Source organism: Lissotriton vulgaris, chromosome 11, assembly GCF_964263255.1.
Source record: "Lissotriton vulgaris chromosome 11, aLisVul1.2, whole genome shotgun sequence".
NCBI classification, from domain to species: domain Eukaryota; kingdom Metazoa; phylum Chordata; class Amphibia; order Caudata; family Salamandridae; genus Lissotriton; species Lissotriton vulgaris.
In genome coordinates, this window is record NC_141699.1 from 124353272 (window position 1) to 124373563 (window position 20292).

Consider the following 20292-nt stretch of genomic DNA (forward strand, 5'->3'; position numbering starts at 1 on the left):
GTCTTGTCCGAGTTCAGTTTCAGGCGGCTTTCCTTCATCCATTCGGCTACCTCTTTCATCCCTTCGTGAAGGTTGGCTCTGGCGGTGGCGGGGTCGTTGTTGAGGGAGAGAATCAGCTGGGTGTCGTCGGCGTAGGAGTTGATGTTGAGGTAGTGCTGGCGTGCGATGTCTGCGAGGGGGCTCATGTAGACGTTGAAGAGGGTTGGACTGAGCGAGGAGCCTTGAGGAACGCCGCAGATGACTTCGGTGGCTTCAGATCTGAACGGGGGGAGGCGGACTCTCTGTGTCCTTCCGGCGAGGAAGGAGATGATCCACTCCAGTGCCTTCTCCTGGATTCCGACGTTGCTGAGTCGCTGCACTAGTGTACGGTGGCAGACAGTGTCGAAGGCCGCGGAGAGGTCTAGGAGGATGAGGGCTGCTGTTTCTCCGTTGTCGAGCAGGGCTCGGATGTCATCGGTGGCTGCGATCAGGGCGGTCTCGGTGCTGTGGTTGGGCCGGAAGCCAGACTGCGAGAGGTCGAGGGATCCGTTCGTCTCGAGGAAGGCGGCCAGCTGCTTGTTGACGGTCTACTCGATGACTTTTGCAGGAAACGGGAGCAGCGAGATGGGGCAGTAGTTCTTGAGGTCGGTGTGGTCGGCTGATGGCTTCTTTAGTAGAGCGCTGAGTTCGGCGTGCTTCCAGCTCTCCGGGAAGGTAGCGGTGTCGAAGGAGGTGTTGATGATGTCCCGCAGGTGGGGTGCGATGACAGCGTCGGCCTTGTTGAAGACGTGGTGAGGGCAGGGGTCGGTTGGAGATCCGGAGTGGATGGAGTTCATCGTGCGGACGGTGTCTTCAGTGCTGATCGGGGTCCAGGCGCGGAGGGTGGTGGTGGGGGGCGGTGGTTCGGTCGTGGCGTGCGTCGGTTGAGTGCTGAAGCTGTTGTGTATGTCCGCGATCTTGTTGTGGAAGTAGGAGGCGAGGTAGTTGCAGAGGTCTTGCGAAGGGGTGATGTCGTTGTTTCCGGCGTTGGGGTTGGAGAGCTCTTTCACGATGTTGAAGAGTTCCTTGCTGTTGTGTGCGTTGTTGTCCAGTCATTCATTGAAAGCGGTTTTCTTGGTGGCGTGGATGAGTTGGTGGTGTTTTCGGGTGGCGAGCTTGAGGGCAGTCATGTTGTCCGGGGTTTGGGTCTCTGCGCCATGTTCTCTCGAGGGCTCTGCAGTTTTTCTTGGAACTCTCGAGTTCGTCGGTGAACCATGGGGCTTTCTTGCTACCGGGTCTGCTAGGCGGGGTCTTCAGAGGGGCGAGGTCGTCTGCGCAGTTGCTGACCCACTTCGCGAGGTTGGTGGCCGCCTGGCTTGGGTTCGTTGCGCTGGTGGGAGGGTTCATGCTCAGGGAGGTCCCGAGCTGGTCGGCTGTGATCTTGTTTCAGCTTCTGCGTGCAACCTGTTGCTGGTGGTGGTGGATCGTGGTCCTTCTGAAGCTGAAGTGGACGCAGCTGTGGTCCGTCCAGTGGAGTCCGGTGGCGTGGCTGAAGGCGATGTCCTTGCTGGATGAGAAGACGGGGTCGAGTGTGTGTCCGGCGTAGTGGGTGGGGGTGGTGACCAGCTGCTTGAGTCCATGGTTTGCGAGGTTGTCCAGCAGGGTGGTGGTGTTGCGGTCGTTGTTGTTCTCCAGGTGGAAGTTGAGGTCCCCGAGGAGGATGTAGTCAGCGGAGAGGAGGGCGTGTGGGCTGATGAAGTCGGCGATGTCTTCGCTGAATTGTGTGCGTGGTCCCGGGGGTCTGTAAATGAGGGTGCCTCTGAGGGTGGTCTTGGGGTTGATGTGAACCTGGAAGTGCAGGTGATCGGTGGGTGCGAGGGTGTCGTCGGTGTTGGTCGTGATGCGGATGGTGTTCCTGTGGAAGATGGCGATGCCTCCTCCGGTCTGGTTGATGCGGTCCCTTCGGATGATCTTGTAGCCGTCTGGGATGGCGATGGCAATGTCGGGCGCTGAAGAGGCGTTCATCCAGGTTTCCGTGAGGAAGGCGACGTCTGGTGAGGTTGTGTCGAGCAGTTGTTCTGTCTTCGAGCCGACCTCGTCTCGACCTCCTGCAAGGTTTTATTCTGATCTCACTGGAGCACAGTCTATAGCTAACTCTTTTGACTAATACATTGCCTTTAGGGCATGGCAGAGGCCACACTTTACATCAGTTCTCTGGCTCGGGTTCAGACAACTAGTAGTATGATGAGTGGGGAAAATTGTTTCCATAGTATGATGCGGACAATTGATGTGCAGAATTACAGGCTACCAATGGTCTGTACACCCCTCAAGACATTGTATTTACTCTCCTTCTGGTTCTACAACAGAGGAAACTGCTTCTTTTGCCATGGTTATGCGACAGGCTGCAGAGGTCCTTAACCTCCAGCTCCAAGCCATAAAAGTCTCAACTAACCTCCTGACTGAGGGTCTTTTGCTCGGCTAGGCACTTGCTGAACCTCCCCTGCCATTCAGTGAAGCTCTTAGAGAGAACTCTTGGGCACTTTGGCAAAGCCATGCTCTGGGCATCCAGTGAATCATCAAGTAGCTCACTGCCACAGAACAGCACTGGGCGATCATGACTATCCCCCTCTCTAGTCAGTGCCAGAGAATCTAGTGATCCAGGCGTCCACAGCAGAGTGAACCCTAATGCCTTTTCTACTACCCTTCCAGACCAAGAGTCCAAGCCCATGGAGACTTTTGGCAAGTGCATTGTCTTCTGCTAGCCTTATTTTACACTCAGTCAGTGCCAGCCGTCTCTCAGGCCGCTACAACCATGCTTTATGGGAAAAGGTTGGTCAAATCCTGCCTGCAGTACTGGAGGGCCTATGGGCGTCTTTAGCCCAAACCATACAGGACAGTCAAGATGCAGCAAATGTTGTTATCTGGTATGGACACAACCAAGTTCTTAGTCACATGTGTAGTGCCTCAGCGCCACGTCTGGATGAGGTCTGGTGGCTTCTCCAGGAATATCTGTGCATCATTAAGAGGCATGCCATTTGAGGACTCTCGCCTCTTTAGTGAGACAGTGGACTTGGCTCTGGAACTCTTTAAGGAAAGCTGTTCTGCCAGCACATTCCCTAAAACGGTCTACCTCTATCAGGGAATTTCCCTGGAGTTTTGCCCCTTTCGTGGTTATACCAGGGGCTTCCGATACTGCCAGACCCTGGCAGTGTCAGACCCGCTTCCGAAACAACAACATCCTCAACGATTTTTGTGGCCGATGCTGCCGCTCCCAGAAAAACCGTCCAGAGCAGCAGGGACAACGTGCAGCTTAGTCCCCCGGCAATCACACGCAGAACTACTTTGTGTCCTTTTCAACATACATCCAGCTTGTAGGAGGCAGGAACAAACATTTTTTCCAAGATTGGCTAGACATCACTTGGGACACTGGTCCTCCAAATTGCCTGACGGGGCTGTGGTCTTCTCCTTTTTCTACCCTGCTTCACCTTCCAGCTGCAACAACGTGGCTGACAGAGAAACATGTCCATTTCACAGCAGAAAGTGCAGACCCCAAGGGCCACAGAGGGCGTGACGATTCCAACCTTAGAAGCATAAAGTGCATGTAACTCCTGCTACTTCCTTGTGCCGAAGAAAGAGAGCGGTTTTAGTCCTGTTTTAGATCTCTGCCCATTTAACGCCTTCTTGAGGAAGAACAAATTCAAGATTTCCATATTTCTGTCCTGCAGGCCCACAAACTTTATATTTGCAGACCTCCCTTTTGGCCTCTTTAGTGCCCTTTGAGACCTAATGAACGTGATGACGGTAGTTGCAGTGCACCTTTGGAGGTTGGGTGTACCAGTTTTTCTCTAGCTCAACAACTTGCTTTTGTAGGCCCCAGGCAGTCCTAGACCGCCTCCAGATGACGGTGATCCTCCTAATAGTGTTGCGGTTCACTGTCACACCTGACTCCTTCACAGATGCTTCCGTTCATCTGAGGTATCCTGCTTACGGTTCAGTTTCTCCCCCTCCCCTCCCCCCCTCCCCCCCAACTGTAGCGCTGCGGAAGGCAAGTGAATAAGTCTTCAGGACAAGCGCCATGTCTGTAGTCTGTTTCATTTACAAATGTTGCGAAGGGAAAGGCAGTGGAAGTAAATGTTGATTACATTGTTAAAGAATCTAATCTCTAGGAGAAAGTGGAGTGCAGAATTGCATCTTTTGTTATTGTGTCATTTGCCAAGACTCATGCTCGTTTGCAATTCATTTGAAGGAAAGACGGCATTCCCTGGAAAACCAAGTCAAAAGACTGGAGGCAGTGGAAAGGAGGGAAAACAAACTAAAGGAAGATATTCAGATTAAATCTCAGCAGATTCAACAGATGGCTGAAAAAATTATGGTGAGACAACCTACAAATTAATTTTTTGACAGCCGTCCTCAGTATGCAGTTCTAATGACTTTGTGCTCTTTATGAAACAGGATAGAATTAATGACATCTTACACTGTATAATGTTAAAGGATGATGCTTTATTTTGCAGTCCATTCAGCTTTTTCTCAAAAAAACTATTTTATATCCCAATTTCTGCTGTGCAACAAAAAAAATACTTTTCAGTTGTAATTTAACTAAACAGTGTATGCCTATGTTTAGATGCCCTGCTTCCGGAGTGCTTCCTACAGGATTGGCAAGGAAATGTAATTAATCAAACCATTGTTTTTTTTCATTTGAACTATTGCCTCTTTGTATCTATCTCTTTTTCATCCTTTGCTGTTTATTTGTTGTGCTTGTCTGTTTTCATAGAGCAAAACTAAGGGGGATGATAGGCGGAGTGTTGAACAATGCAAGCACTCACCCCCAGTCAACTGATCTGGGTTTAATCCATCATCATTCTTTAGCTCACTCCGCCACCCCAGTTCAGACATGGCCATATGAAATCGGTCTGACCCTGTGCCTCATGGGAACAGTCCAGCCCGAACTGCCAAGCTATGTCCTCCCTGGACCGGCAACAAGCATCCTGGGACCGATTTCTGGCTAATCAGCCGTCATCAGCCAAGCTAGCTTGAATCCAGTGGCAAAGTGAGCAAGGGACCCACGTCTGGGCATGCCCGGCCAACTTAGGGCGAACAAAGCAAAACCAAAGGGATGATGGACGGAGTGTTGAACAATGCAAGCACTCACCCCCAGTCCACTGATCTGGGTTTAATCCATCATCATTCTTTAGCTCACTCCCCCACCCCAATTCAGACATGGCCATATGAAAATCAGTCTGAGCCGGGCTGATGACTGCTAATTAGACAGAAACTGGTCCCAGGATGCATGATTCTGGTCCAGGGAAGACATGGCTTGGCAGTTCAGGCTGGACTGTTCCCATAAGACACAGGGTCAGACTGCAGCCCTCTCAAGGAGGCAAAATGCCAGCTGGGGCAAAACCCTGAATCCTGTCTTCCCCCTCTTCCGTTACCCGCTCCGGTAGGACAAAGTATCAGACATTACATGACAGAGTGGCAAAAAATAACGCAAGAGAATTGGGTGCTGAATATTAAACACAATGGATACTTGCTCCGGTTTATCAGCCGTCCACCGTCAATACCTCTGAAACAATCCAAGTTCCAATTGCGCTAAATACAACTGGAAGCGGACGTTTTCTTACAGAAACAGGAGGTAGAAACTCTTCCTCCCTTACGAGGCAGGGGGCTAAACTCCAGATTCTGTCTTGTCAAAAAGAAAGACAAGAACGAGTTCAGACCCATTCTCAACCTACGGACGCCCAACAAGTGGATTCAGAGAGAGAGAGATTCAGAATGCTAGCATTACACCAAATCTACCCTCAGTTACAATGAGGAGATTGGTTATGCGCAAGAGACCTTCAAGATGCATACTTCCATATTCCCATCATTGAGAAGCATTACAAATTCTTGAGGTTCACAGTGGGGAACAACCACTACCAATACTGTGTGCTCCCATTCGGCCTGAAGTCAGCACCCAAGACTTTCTCCAAACACATGGCGGTGGTGCCCGCGCATCTGAGGATGCACAAAGTGTTTGTCTACCCCTATCTAGATGATTGGCTAATCAAGTCATCCACGGCTCAGGAAGCTAAGCTGCATTTTAATTGGACTACGATCTTCTCCTTTGGCTGGGTCTTCATATCAACCCGGCGAAATCCATTACGGTTCACATACAATGCCTGCAGTAGCTGAAAGAAACAGGTTAGTGTTAGATTCCTTACCGTAGGATATCCCCAGGCATCAGACTGGATCCGGAAAGTTTTGCGTAGTAGTACCCCTGCACGTCGGTAAGCGTCGTCTGCGGCTCTGCGTCCGTCGTCGTGATCGCTGGGATGATTTCGTCGGAGTACTTAGACGCCGCCTTCGCATGCTGACGTCAGTTATTCTTTTTTCCGCACCAGCAAGCGCAGATCCGGGAAGAGCAGTACTCTTAGTCATTTTTTGACACATTTTTTGATCTATTTTGGATAACTTCTCGAGGCGACCCTCGGCACGCGTGCTGAGAGGATGCCCGGGTTCAAACCCTGCAACGATTGTCACCGCTTGACCGACCCCCACCGTTGGTGCCTTTACTGTCTCTGGGCCGACCACGATGACAAGTCGTGCCCTGACTACCGGGCCTTGACCTCGAAGGCTAGGCGGGAGCGGTCCCGTAAGAGCCTCGAGCTCCGGCAGATGCCCCGGTCCAGGAGGAGGTCGAGGGACTGGTCACAGGGCCGCAGTCATCGCCGCTCGATGAGTCAACACCACTTATCAGGCTCCAAGTCCTCAGGTAAGTCGAGGCACTCCAAAAAGAAGTCGAAGAAGCGTCATCGCTTCCCCGGACGCTCACGCCAGGCCTTTTGGGTGACACTGCCCACGCATCTCCACCGCGTCCAGCTCCATACCTGCCGGTCCCTGGGCTGCACGCTATGCCGGAGGAGATTAATCCGGTCCTCACGGCCATGAGGTAGCGCTTCCCTCCATGGGAACCCGCCAAGGCGCCTTTGGGCCCCGCGGGTCCGTCTGGGATCCCTAGCGGGTCGGCGGCTCCGGCCCCGGCGCCGCCGGGTGCTTAGACTCAGGCGCCATCAACGACTCCGGTCCCAATACCGCAGGGCTCCTTAGGATCCAGGCCTGGATCTGTGACGACACCAGTTGACCTTACAAAAAACAATTTGATGGACAGAATGTAGATCAATGTCTTACATTCACCCCAGTACAAGGATCTGGGCCTAAATCCATCGTTTTTTGCACTCCACACCACCCTGGGTCAGATAATGGCTTTATGCAAATCAGCTCTGACCCTGTGCCCCATGGGAACAGTCCAGTCCGAACTACAACAGCCATATCTTTCCCAGACCGGAATCAAGCATCCGAGGACCGGACCGGTTTCGAGGTAACACCTCTCATCAGCCCGGCTAGCTTGACTCCAGTGGTGTGGAGGCTCTGGGACCCACGTCTGAGCTACCCCAGTACACTCAGGGAGAAAATTACAAAAAACTATTTGATGGACAGAATGTAGATCAATGTCTTACATTCACCCCAGTACAAGGATCTGGGCCTAAATCCATCGTTTTTTGCACTCCACACCACCCTGGGTCAGATAATGGCTTTATGCAAATCAGCTCTGACCCTGTGCCCCATGGGAACAGTCCAGTCCGAACTACAACAGCCATATCTTTCCCAGACCGGAATCAAGCATCCGAGGACCGGACCGGTTTCGAGGTAACACCTCTCATCAGCCCGGCTAGCTTGACTCCAGTGGTATGGAGGCTCTGGGACCCACGTCTGAGCTACCCCAGTACACTCAGGGAGAAAATTACAAAAAACAATTTGATGGACAGAATGTAGATCAATGTCTTACATTCACCCCAGTACAAAGATCTGGGCCTAAATCCATCGTTTTTTGCACTCCACACCACCCTGGGTCAGATAATGGCTTTATGCAAATCAGCTCTGACCCTGTGCCCCATGGGAACAGTCCAGTCTGAACTACAACAGCCATATCTTTCCCAGACCGGAATCAAGCATCCGAGGACCGGACCGGTTTCGAGGTAACACCTCTCATCAGCCCGGCTAGCTTGACTCCAGTGGTGTGGAGGCTCTGGGACCCACGTCTGAGCTACCCCAGTACACTCAGGGAGAAAATTAAAAAAAACAATTTGATGGACAGAATGTAGATCAATGTCTTACATTCACCCCAGTACAAGGATCTGGGCCCAAATCCATCGTTTTTTGCACTTCACACCACCCTGGGTCAGATAATGGCTTTATGCAAATCAGCTCTGACCCTGTGCCCCATGGGAACAGTCCAGTCCGAACTACAACAGCCATATCTTTCCCAGACCGGAATCAAGCATCCGAGGACCGGACCGGTTTCGAGGTAACACCTCATCAGCCCGGCTAGCTTGACTCCAGTGGTGTGGAGGCTCTGGGACCCACGTCTGAGCTACCCCAGTACACTCAGGGAGAAAATTACAAAAAACAATTTGATGGACAGAATGTAGATCAATGTCTTACATTCACCCCAGTACAAGGATCTGGGCCTAAATCCATCGTTTTTTGCACTCCACACCACCCTGGGTCAGATAATGGCTTTATGCAAATCAGCTCTGACCCTGTGCCCCATGGGAACAGTCCAGTCCGAACTACAACAGCCATATCTTTCCCAGACCGGAATCAAGCATCCGAGGACCGGACCGGTTTCGAGGTAACACCTCTCATCAGCCCGGCTAGCTTGACTCCAGTGGTGTGGAGGCTCTGGGACCCACGTCTGAGCTACCCCAGTACACTCAGGGAGAAAATTACAAAAAACAATTTGATGGACAGAATGTAGATCAATGTCTTACATTCACCCCAGTACAAGGATCTGGGCCTAAATCCATCGTTTTTTGCACTCCACACCACCCTGGGTCAGATAATGGCTTTATGCAAATCAGCTCTGACCCTGTGCCCCATGGGAACAGTCCAGTCCGAACTAAAACAGCCATATCTTTCCCAGACCGGAATCAAGCATCCGAGGACCGGACCGGTTTCGAGGTAACACCTCTCATCAGCCCGGCTAGCTTGACTCCAGTGGTGTGGAGGCTCTGGGACCCACGTCTGAGCTACCCCAGTACACTCAGGGAGAAAATTACAAAAAAACAATTTGATGGACAGAATGTAGATCAATGTCTTACATTCACCCCAGTACAAGGATCTGGGCCTAAATCCATCGTTTTTTGCACTCCACACCACCCTGGTTCAGATAATGGCTTTATGCAAATCAGCTCAGGGTCAGAGCTGATTTGCATATCGCCATTGTCTAACCTGGGGTGGTGTGGAGTGCAAAAAAACGATGGATTAGGACCCAGATCTTTTGACTGGGTTGAATGTGTGACATTGATCCACATTCGGTCCATCACCTGTTGTTTTTGCAAATACCAGTTGACCTTACAACCCCTCCGCTGGTGCCGTCACCAAGGGTGTCTCCCCCAACGCCGTCCCCGGGTCCAGCCCCGGTCTGGATCTGACGTCGGACAGGTGCCGTCTTCGACGTCGATCGGTGAGCCCTTCACCAACGACCCGGCTCCATCATTTTTTCCTGACTATCAGGAGATAGGACATGTCTGGAACACCAGGGCATCACCCTGGTGGTTCAACACCTAGTAGGTTCTCTGAACGCCAGGGCAGACGAACTTGGGCGTCAGTGCATGATGGATCATGAATGGCGTCTGAACTCGGACGTGGCACAAGGTTTCTTTCAGCAGTGGGGAGAGCCTTGGTTAGATCTATTCGCCACTGAAGAGAACACGCATTTTCATCAGTTCTGCGTTTTGGAATTTCCAGGGCCGCACTCGCTCAGAGACGCTTTTTGTCGCGAGTGGAGCTGCGGTCTGTTGTACGCCTTTCCACCTATACCACTTCTGCCCAGAGTGCTGAAGAAGATCCTTGTGGCTCCGGACTGGGCACGAAGATACTGGTATCCCGAGCTACTCATCCCCCGATTCGTCTGCCTCTTCAGGAGGACCTTCTGTTGCAGCAGCAGGGGACGGTCCTCCACCTGAACCTGTCCAGTCTCCACCTACATGCGTGGAGATAGAGCGGCAACAGTTGAGGCCGTTTGACTTGCCTCCTGAAGTCTTTGATGTAATTCTGGCAGCGAGGAGTCCCTCCACAAAATCGGTATACGCCTGCAGGTGGAACAAGTTTGTGGCATGGTGCACAGCAAAGGCTGTGGATCCACTCTCTGTCCCCCTATCAGAGGTTCTCCTCTTTCTTTTGTCTCTTGCCCAGCAGGGCTCTGCCCTGGGCACTATCAAAGGCTATCTCTCTGCCATTTCAGCCTTCTTGAGGCTTCCTGATCAGCCTTCTCTTTTCAAGTCCCCTGTTGTGAATAGGTTCTTGAAAGGCATCACACACATGTTTCTTCCTGTTCCTTTCGTGAGGCCTCAGCGGTACTTGAATCTTGTTCTAACCTATTGTATGTGCGCTCCTTTTGAGCCACTTCACATTTGCCCTCTTCGTCTTCTGAATCTTAAGACTGCATTCCTGGTTGCCATCACCACTGCCAGGAGAGTGAGTGAGCTCCAGGCGCCATCTTCTAAACCTCCTTTCCTCTCTGTCCATCCGGACAAAGTTTTCTTGAGAACTCGTCATTCTTTCCTGCCCATCGGGCAGTCCATCACCTTGCCCACCTTCTTTCCGCCTCTGCATCCCTCGAAAGAGGAAGAGATGCTTCACAGTCTAGACCCAAAATGTGCACTCTCCTTTTAACTAGATCGCAAACGCCAGTTCCGGGTGGACGACCAGCTCTTTGTTAGTTACGTGGGCGCTAAGAAGGGACATACGGTGCACAAATCTCTCGGTGGGTCGTTTTGTGCATCAAGGTCTGTTACTCTTTGGCTAAGAAGGAGCCTCCTGTGGGGCTACGCGCCCATTCCACTTGAGCCACAGCAGCTACTACTGCCCTCGGTCGGGTAGCCCCCTTGTAGGACATATGTCAGGCAGCTACGTGGGCCTCGCTGCACACGTTTGCTAAGCACTACTTCCTGGACAGCCAAGTCTGGAGAGATGGCTTTTTCTGCCGTTCCCTTCTCCAGGACTTTCTGGTGTGATCTTGGTTCGCAGAACCACCACTGGGGTTGGTATTGCTGGGGTATCTATTCTAAGGTAAGGAATCTAAAACTAACCTGTTTCATTCAGATGCACAAGTTACTTACCTTCGGTAACGATATATCTGTAAGAAACAGTAGTTTGTGTTAGATTCCTTACTGCCCCACCCATCCGCCCCATTCTGCGAACCGATATCTAGGGATAAGATATCTCCCTTTGAGGGCCCTAGTTTCATGGCACCAGTTTGTCTCTGTCATGGCTCTGCGCTCCTGGCGCAGAAAGCTATGTACAAGAACTGACGTCAGCGCGTGAGGGCGGCATCTAAGTGCCCGACTACATCATCCCGCGATCACGACGACGGACGCGGAGCCGCAGACGACGCCTACCGACACGCAGGAGTACTGCTACGCAAAACTTTCCGGATCCAGTCTGACGCCTGGGGCTATTCTAAGGTAAGGAATCTAACACTAACTACTGTTTCTTACAGATATATCGTTACCGAAGGTAAATAATTTGTGTTCTGGGAGCTTCCATTTATACTTGCATGGCAAACATGTGTCCTTCGGAGGACAATCATTCCTTCTGAAGGCTTAGGCTCTCATGGCACATTATCACCTGCCTGTGAGAAAAGGTATCCTTGCTCCTGGGGTTGACCACATGAGACCTCTGCACGAATGCCTGTAAGATCATTGTGATCAACGAACATGAGACTGAGAAGACAGGATTCAAGTGTCTCAACACTCCCTCCGGTCCATCAAATGGTGGTGCCATCCCACCAATCTCCTACAAAGAATGCCATTTCACAAGCAGATGCCTCTTCAGACCATAATCACGGATGCCTCTCTCCTGGGATGGGGAGCCCATACAGGTCAACTTCAAATCCAGGGCAAATGGTCACAAGGAATCCACTTATCACATCAATCTCCTAGAGCTGCGAGCAGTTCACATAGCGTTGAAAACCTTTTGTCCATCACTCAGCTCCAACTTCCTGCTTGTACAGACAATGTACTACCTCAACAAGCAGGGAGACTCGAGGTCCAGACGATCTGGAAGTGGCTTCTGGTCAGAAACTTGACCATAACAGCAACTCACCTCCCAGGTTTTCAAAATGCTCAGGCTGACTCGCTAAGCAGACGTCTCCAGGAAAACCCAGAGTGGGTCTTAAACGATGACGTGGGCCACAATATTTTTGGATTATGGGGTACTCCGGAGGTAGACTTGATCGCCACCGCACAAAACAGCAAAAGCCAAAACTTTGCGTCAAGGTACTACCAACGGGGAACGCTAGTGAATGCCCTATCGATCAACTGGTCAGACAGATTGCTCTACGCCTTTCCTCCAGTTCCCTCTGATCCCGGCAGTCATCATCAAGCTGGCACAGTTGCGGACCATAATGATTCTCATATCCCCAGAGTGGCCACCTCAAAGGTGGTTCATGGACCTCCTTCACCAGTCTATCCTTCCACATCTCAGGCTTCTTTGCCAATCCGATCTACTAATGAAGTTCAAAGGCCAGATGGTGCAACCCAACCTCTTCTCTTTGAATTTGGCAGTATGTCTCCTGAGATAGTACAATATGGATACTTGAACTTAACCCAAAGCTGCATGAACATCCTCAAAGAAGCTAAGCCGCCATCCACGAGGACCGCCTATGCTCACTAATGGAAGAGATTCTGTATTTGGTGCTCATCAAACAATGAAGATTCTACCTCTTGCCAGGAAGATGTCATCCTCCCATATTTTCTTCATCTGATAGAGACTACTAGGAGCGTCGGGTGGGACTTATGTGACATCGCTGATGTCAGGTGCGGGGATGACGCCTGGGCGGAGTCGCGCAATGCCGTCCCCCCGGCGCGCAGGGATGCTGTGGCAAAAATTTTCCGGATCCAGTCTCACGCCTGGGGATAATTCTACGTTAAGGAATCTGCGCCTAGAATCGTCTCTATCAGATACACCATTACCAAAGGTAAGTAACTCTTACTTCTGGCGCAATCTGGTCTTCAATTTTCTTCCATTAAGGTTCACTTGACAGCCCTTACTGCTTACAGGAAATGCCCTTCACAAACTTCCTTTATTCAGAATTCCTGTCATTAAAGATTTCCTGGAGGGTTTGAAGAAAGTTTTTCCTCCCATTAAGCATCCTTCTCCTCCCTTGGAGCTTAATGTGTTACTTTCTCGCCTTATGCAAGAACATTTTGAGCCCATACATGAATCTTCTCTTCAGCATCTGTCTTGGAAGACAGCTTTCCTTGTGGCTATTACCTCCGCCCGCAGGGTTAGCGAATTCCAGGTACTTTGCTGTCAAGAGCCATACACAGCTTTTCATGCATCTAAAATGGTTATGAGGACTCATCCGAAGTTCCTTCCGTAGGTGGTTTTGGATTTTCATGTGAACCAGACAATCTCCTTGCCTACTTTTTTCCAGCATCCTTCTACTCCAGCAGAGAGATCTCGTCATTCCCTGGATGAAAGACGGGTGTTAAAATTCTATTTAGATAAAACTAAGAATCTACGGAGATCTGACCAGTTATTTATAATCTATGGTACCCTCCGTACTGGTCTGGCGACTTCTAAGAGGTCCATCTCTAGATGGATTGTTTCCTGCATCCTTCTCTTTTACCAAAAAGCTAATAATCCTTAGCTAGTAAGCCTAAAGCTCACTCGACTAGAGGAATAGCAGCTACTGCGACCTTGCTTCGTAATATTCCAGTTGCAGAGATTTGCAAGGCTGCTACTTAGAAATCAGTTCATACTGTAACTAAACACTACTGCCTGGACTCTGATGCCAAGGAAGATGCTCAGTTGGGGCAGGCTTCCCTTCGGAACCTGTTTGCTTAAATCTACATATCTCTTTCTCTGTCTCTTCCACCACTTTCTACAGGAATGTGCTTGCTGATCTATTCAAGTGCTTATGACTATACATGGAAATCTCCTATGAGAGAAGGAACGGTTTCTTACCTGTAACTCCTGTTCTCTCGTAGGGGTATTTCCATGATAAGTCATAAGGAACCCTCCCTCCTCCCCGGTGGAATAGACACAGGGATCCATAACAAACTGCATGCACTCTCTTCTCATCGCCCTAAAAAAGAACTGAAGTAACTGCCACTGGCTGTGCATGATGGGATACTGGTGGTCTCTGGGATCTTAACCACTTGGCTGCTAAGGGTACTCTGGAGCTATAATGAGATTTCCATTGAAATCAATGGAAAGTCCATGACGAGTTACCCTTGTCATTAGCGGCGAAGAGGTTAAAGGCACAGCTTCTATTTTCAAACTAATAGCTTCTATTTTCAAAGACATATTGGCAGCCTATGGAGGCTACTCTGTCCTTTCCGTTCAACTATATCATGAAAAAAGGGTTTTTGTGAAGGAGATTATTCTATGTGTTTAATACTACTAACACTACACAAATTTAGTATACTGGATAGCTTTTTTCATATTTTTTTTTTTTTTGTATTTTATGGGTCTCTTGGTTCTTCTTTAATTAATTCCCATATGTAGCCAAAATATGAAGGCTGCACAGAACATTTGGAAGGCTTACAACAAACATTCATAGACTAACCAGATTGAATGACAGTGCAACTTAAACAGAGATCATACATTTTAAAGAGATAAAATAGAGACACCAACATATTCAAATTGGTACTACTGTTAGATTGAGAAATATAAACTGAATCATTGCACAACAGGTAAGTTGTAAAACCGTACTGACATCTTCATATATTTTTCTTTTTTTTTTTAAAAAAACCTTTATTGAGAAACATGAAGATACAATAGCAATCATACAGCCACATCGGGTCGGCTGGCAACATTTCCAATAGTCATATCAGGATGAATAAATACACAGCCCTTCAACCGACAAATCTAGGGCCCGGCAGCAGTTAGACAATCCTGTCGTTTCATACATTACATCACAGGAGAAATCAAGTTTTTGTTTTGTGTTTTTTGGAAAAAAACAACCAACCAAAAAAATAAGAAAATAACTGCAGAGGCTAAACTGAAGGCAGAGACATAAGTGATCCTTCTGGGGAGGGAGTACCACATCCACAACTGTTTCATAGTCTATAGGAAGAGCAGACGGGAAGGGGGGGAGGGGGAAAGAGAGATAGCCAGCGATATATAGACAAATCCAAACCAGAAGGAACATAACGCTAGGGGGAGTGCAGCACTTCCGGTGGAGGCTCAAATGGGGAGGTACAAATGTCGCCACAATATTGGTTCCACTGATTCCATACCCTCCCCCATTTCTTGGGCCTGCCCCGAGCGTTGTAAACTGTTTTTTCACGAAACATGCACCAGTCCATGTTCCTAGACCAGGCCGACAGGCTGGGTGCCCTAGACGATCCCCACAGTTGCGCAATGTCACGCTTAGCGATCATGTTACCCAAGGAGGCCCACTGCGTCTGTGCCACATTATAATCATTAAGCTCCCACACATTCAATAGACACCTTCGGGCCTCAGGCAAAAGCGAAACACCCGTCACCTCAGTCATAACACCATGCACACAATTCCAAAAGGAAGCTACCGCCAGACATTCCCACAAAATATGAAGGAATGTACCCACCATGCCACACCCACGCTTACACAAATCATCTGAGACATACCCCATACGCAACAAGCGAGGACCCGTCATATACACTCGGTGTAGGATTTTTAACTGCACCAATCTCAGACGGGCCGAGATTGCTACCTCCTTCGGGGAGGAAATCACCGCCTGCCAGTCCGCATCGTCAAGTTCCAGTCTATCGCCGGTCCAAGACGTACGGAGCTGTAGAAGAAGGTCCGCTCGGTCGTTTATCAGCTTTTTGTATATAAGAGAGATTGTACTGTCCGGGACGTGTCCATCGAGTACTCTGTCCTCCAGGGGAGATGATTCTGGAACAGGCGTGCCGGCCGGAAAAACAGAAGAAAGGACGTGTCGGACCTGTAGGTACCGAAAGTATTCTCGATGAATACGCTTGAATTCTAGTTTGCAACTCTTCAAAAGACTTTATCCTGTCTTTCCACCAAAGGTCCCCCACCCTACTAATTCCAATTAGGTCCCAGTTATCAAAACCCTTGGTAGTCCACAAATTGCCCAACCTCTCAGCAGCGTAAAGTGGAGTAGCTTGAGTGAGAGTATCCGACCAGCCCATAGCGACATTAGCGTTGTGCCAGACCTGCACCGCAACTCTGATAGGCCCGGTCAAAGCCACATCGGACCGTTTGGAATAAAGCGCCCTGTTATAGTCTCCGCCCGGCAGCAACCATTTATCCATAGCAAAAGCCGGGTTAGGAGCTGGACCATACATCGCATGATTAACCGAGCTAAGTTGTGAGGCCCAGTAATCTTGTCGAATATCTGGCAACGCAATACCGCCATCATACCAAGGCAGCGTAAGCTTAGCCAAGCAATCCGGGGACGTCGGGCCCACAGCAGGAGCTGAAAGGCACTAGATCCAATGTATTCTGAAGCGCATACAAAAATCTGGGAAGGGACATCATTTTGAATAAGGCTGCTCTGCCCACCAGGGAAAGCGGCAGCCTGTTCCAGGCTTTCACGTCTGCTTTTAAGCGAGTAAGCGGGGGGAGTAGGTTGCGCTGATACCTGACAGCCGAATCACGCGAAACATAGATACCTAAATATTGAAACCCGGTGGAAGAAATTTGTATTGGACAGTTGCGCGGTACGAGTGGATTATCATCTGTGAGCGAATACACACAAGACTTGCCCCAATTGATGACCAGTCTAGAGTTCTTCCCAAAGGAATTAAGGACGTCGAACAATACCCCCAGTGACTTCCGTGGGGAGGTGAGGTAAAGAAGAATATCGTCCGCATAAAGGGAGATGGGGGATGCGATCTTCAAAACCGGGGGCCCACCGAACACCCTTGAGGGACGGCTCCCATCTCAACCAAGCGGCCAAGGGCTCTAGAGCCAAGGCAAACAGCAACGGAGAAAGAGGGCATCCTTGTCGCGTACCCCTCCCCAGAACAAAGGGAGCAGACACTCGACCGTTAACTACAACCTGGGCCAGGGGCTCCTCATAAAGTAAGCGGACCCACCCGATGAACACTGGTCCGAAGCCGAACTTCGCCAAAGCCGCCCATAGATATGGCCATTCCACTGTGTCAAATGCCATAGTGGCATCTAAAGAAACCAAAATGGCCGGTTCACTTAGCGTTTCCGCCCTCGCCAGCATGCCATGAAGACGCCGTAAATTCAGCGCGGTATTACGGGCTGGAATAAAGCCAGACTGATCTGGATGCACCAAATCTCCAATCACTTTAATCAGACGGTTAGCCAATATTTTCGCCAAAACTTTAGGTTCCACATTCAGAAGCGAAATAGGCCTATAGGAGGTACAGAATTCCCGGGGTTTTCCCTCTTTAGGGATCACCACCATAGACACTAAGCGCTGGTCACGGGGAACCGAACCCCTCTCCCTATATTCCAAGAACATCGAGCGGAGATATGACGCCATTTTGTTCGAACACAACTTGTACAGCTCGACGGCAATGCCGTTTGGGCCCGTGGCTTTTCCAGAGCTAATGGAGCGAATAGCGAGCGCTACTTCATCAGTGGAGAAGTCCGCTTCCATTAGGTCTCTATCAGAGTCGGACAGGCAAGGCAAAGCGATATCCCTAAGCAAAAGATGGGAGTCTTCCTCCGGCCGATCTGAGACCGGAGCGTACACCTTACGAAAGTGGCAAGCAAACTCTTCCACAATCTCCAACGGATCAGTCACACGTACACCATCCACTCGCTCAACCATGGGCACCACACGATTCAATCTCTCCCTCTTGTCCAACCAAGCTATCAACTTCCCCTCCTTATCGCCCACATCATACAAACAGCCCTGTTGTTCACGACTCATAGCTTTTGCGGCATTCGTAACCAATGCTCTATAAGCAGACTGCTTCAGTTGCAAAACATGCACTTTTTCACGCATTACCCCACACTCAAGATTCTTCTCCAAAGCCACTATATCAGACTCCAGTTGTTCAACCTCCCCATTGTGGTGCTTCTTAGAGCTGGCGACCAGTGACAGTGTCTGACCCCGTATCACAGTTTTAAAGGCCTCCCATAGGGACGCAGATGAGGACACCGATCCCACATTGTCAGCGAAGTAGTGGTCTATAGCTTTAAGCACCCCAGCCCTAGTCTCAGGACCACGGAAATGCCAGGGATTAATTGGGGCGACCCGGCCTCCTGCGTCTAAATGGAGATATATATGGATCCATAGCGGGGAGTGATCCGAGATGCCTCTGGGCAAATGTCGGGCCTCTCGCACCGTCGTGCCTTGGGCTGGGGGCACAAGAATATAGTCAAGTCTGGCTAAGCTCCCATGGGCCCCGGAGTGGAAAGTATATTGGGCCTGACCTGGGTGAAACATCCGCCAACAATCCACCATATCAAACGTTTCCAAGAAACCACTTAGGCACGACTGCGACGGTGTAAGAGCCCTGGGAGGATGTCGATCTTCCAGACCATCAACCACCGAGTTGAAGTCCCCTTCAACCACCAGGAGCCCCTCCGGAAGCCTCAGTACCAATTTCCCCAGGTCGACAAACGTAGTGGCCTGCAAACCCGGGGGGACATATAACGAGAGGATGGCAACCGTTCTTCCCTCCCACCTACCAACAATAGCTGCATACCTTCCCCTGTCATCCAGTATCGTTTCATCAATCTCCAAGGGAAGGGAACTACGGATCATGACACCAGCCCCTCTAGAGCCCGAAGTGAATCCCCAGTGTGCCACCAGCCGGTAGCCCCTCCGGTTCATTGCATGGAACGTGTTCCCCACCAGATGCGTTTCTTGCAGTAGGACAATGTCGGGAGAATGGCGCTTCACATATTGGAGTACAATTCCCAGTTTTATTTTGTCCCCCAAGCCGTTGACATTTCAACTCAAGACTCTCAACCCCGAGGAGGAGCTACGCGGGCATCCAAGATGGTCGCGTGAGCAGAGGGCTCCCGAGACCCGCGCCGCCCTCTTTCAAATATCCTTGCAATATCCTGAATATTTCTATGGGCTTTTGAAGTTCTACTCTCACTGATCCTGATACACTTTTGAGAACTGAAGTCGGACTTCGGGAACCATTCTTACATTCTCTTCAACTTTCTGGCCTGCCCCCGGACGGGACCGGGGTCTCTACTGCTCTGGCTGGCCGAGACGCAATTCAACAACAGCGGTCAAAGGACATCCTTTCCACCGGTGTCCTTGTCACTTTCAGTTTCGGTTTCTCCTCGACCTCCTAATTGACTGTTCTGAAAGTACTCCTGACTTCGGACCGCGGTGGCCTGACCCGCTGTGCTTTCCGGCCATATCCCTAATCTCACAGGCTACGATTTCGGACGGAAACTCTGCTTTGGCAACCTAACGATATCTTCCATTTACACCAGGTCTAGAGGGGCCCTTCGGGGCGCGGCTTCCAATATGGCGACCAAACCTGAAAGTGAGAAGCGCAAGACGAAGGTGCCGACCCGTGGGGGTCCCGTTCAAACTAATGTTATGGACCGCTATACACAACCAAAGGGTTCCCCCAGTGGTACTGGCCGTAGTCTTGAGGACCCAAGGACAGACCTTGTGGCGACATCGGAGATCTCACTCCAGGATCTAATGCGTGCCATCGCTGGGAGTAAGACTGATATGGGGCTACAATACGAGGCCATTGTCTCCAAGAACGACACAGTGGCCGTTGATGTTACCCTCATTAGAGCGGACTTGGCTAAGACCAACGAAAGGGTCAAGGCCTTGGACCTTAAGGCCTCCAGTCTTGTTACTGATATGGCTGACGCGCAGTCGGAGATTGGCAACCTGCGATCATCGCATGATATGATGGCCAGACGTCTGGACGAGTATGAAAACAGGGCCCGGCGTAACAACATTCGCTTAGTCAGGGTACCTGAGGACAGCGGCGCCACTACCGTTGACCTACTAGTGGAGGATTTAATCGTTACTCATCTTGCTCCCGCCGGACTTAGTAAGTTCTTTGCGGTCGAGCGTGCGTACCGCTTCCCCGGTGGACAGACTAAACCGTGGGCTCCCCCGAGGCCAATTATCGCTAGGCTCTTCCACTTTCTGGATCGGGACGCTATCCTTCAGGCTTCTCGCAGGCACGGCCCATTGAAGTATGAGAACAGTTCAATTTCTATATATCCTGACTTCACTCCTCAGGTCCAGCGGCAGCGGATGGGATTCCAGGGAGTGAAACGGCGCTTGCGGGACTTGGGACTCAAGTATGCCATGCTGTTTCCGGCTCGACTTCGCATCGAGTATCAAGAGCGTACTTTCT

The 20292-nt window shown here is 50.4% G+C and overlaps 1 protein-coding gene across 1 annotated transcript in view; it reads left to right on the forward strand.

Annotated features, from left to right (window-relative positions):
- Positions 1–20292, forward strand: part of CIT (citron rho-interacting serine/threonine kinase) — a 1473679-nt gene that overhangs the window by 540010 nt on the left and 913377 nt on the right. Inside the window, exon 18 of the mRNA XM_086942878.1 lies at positions 4205–4330. Within this exon, the coding sequence (XP_086799004.1) occupies positions 4205–4330 (126 nt within the window). The remainder of the gene's footprint in view (positions 1–4204; positions 4331–20292) is intronic.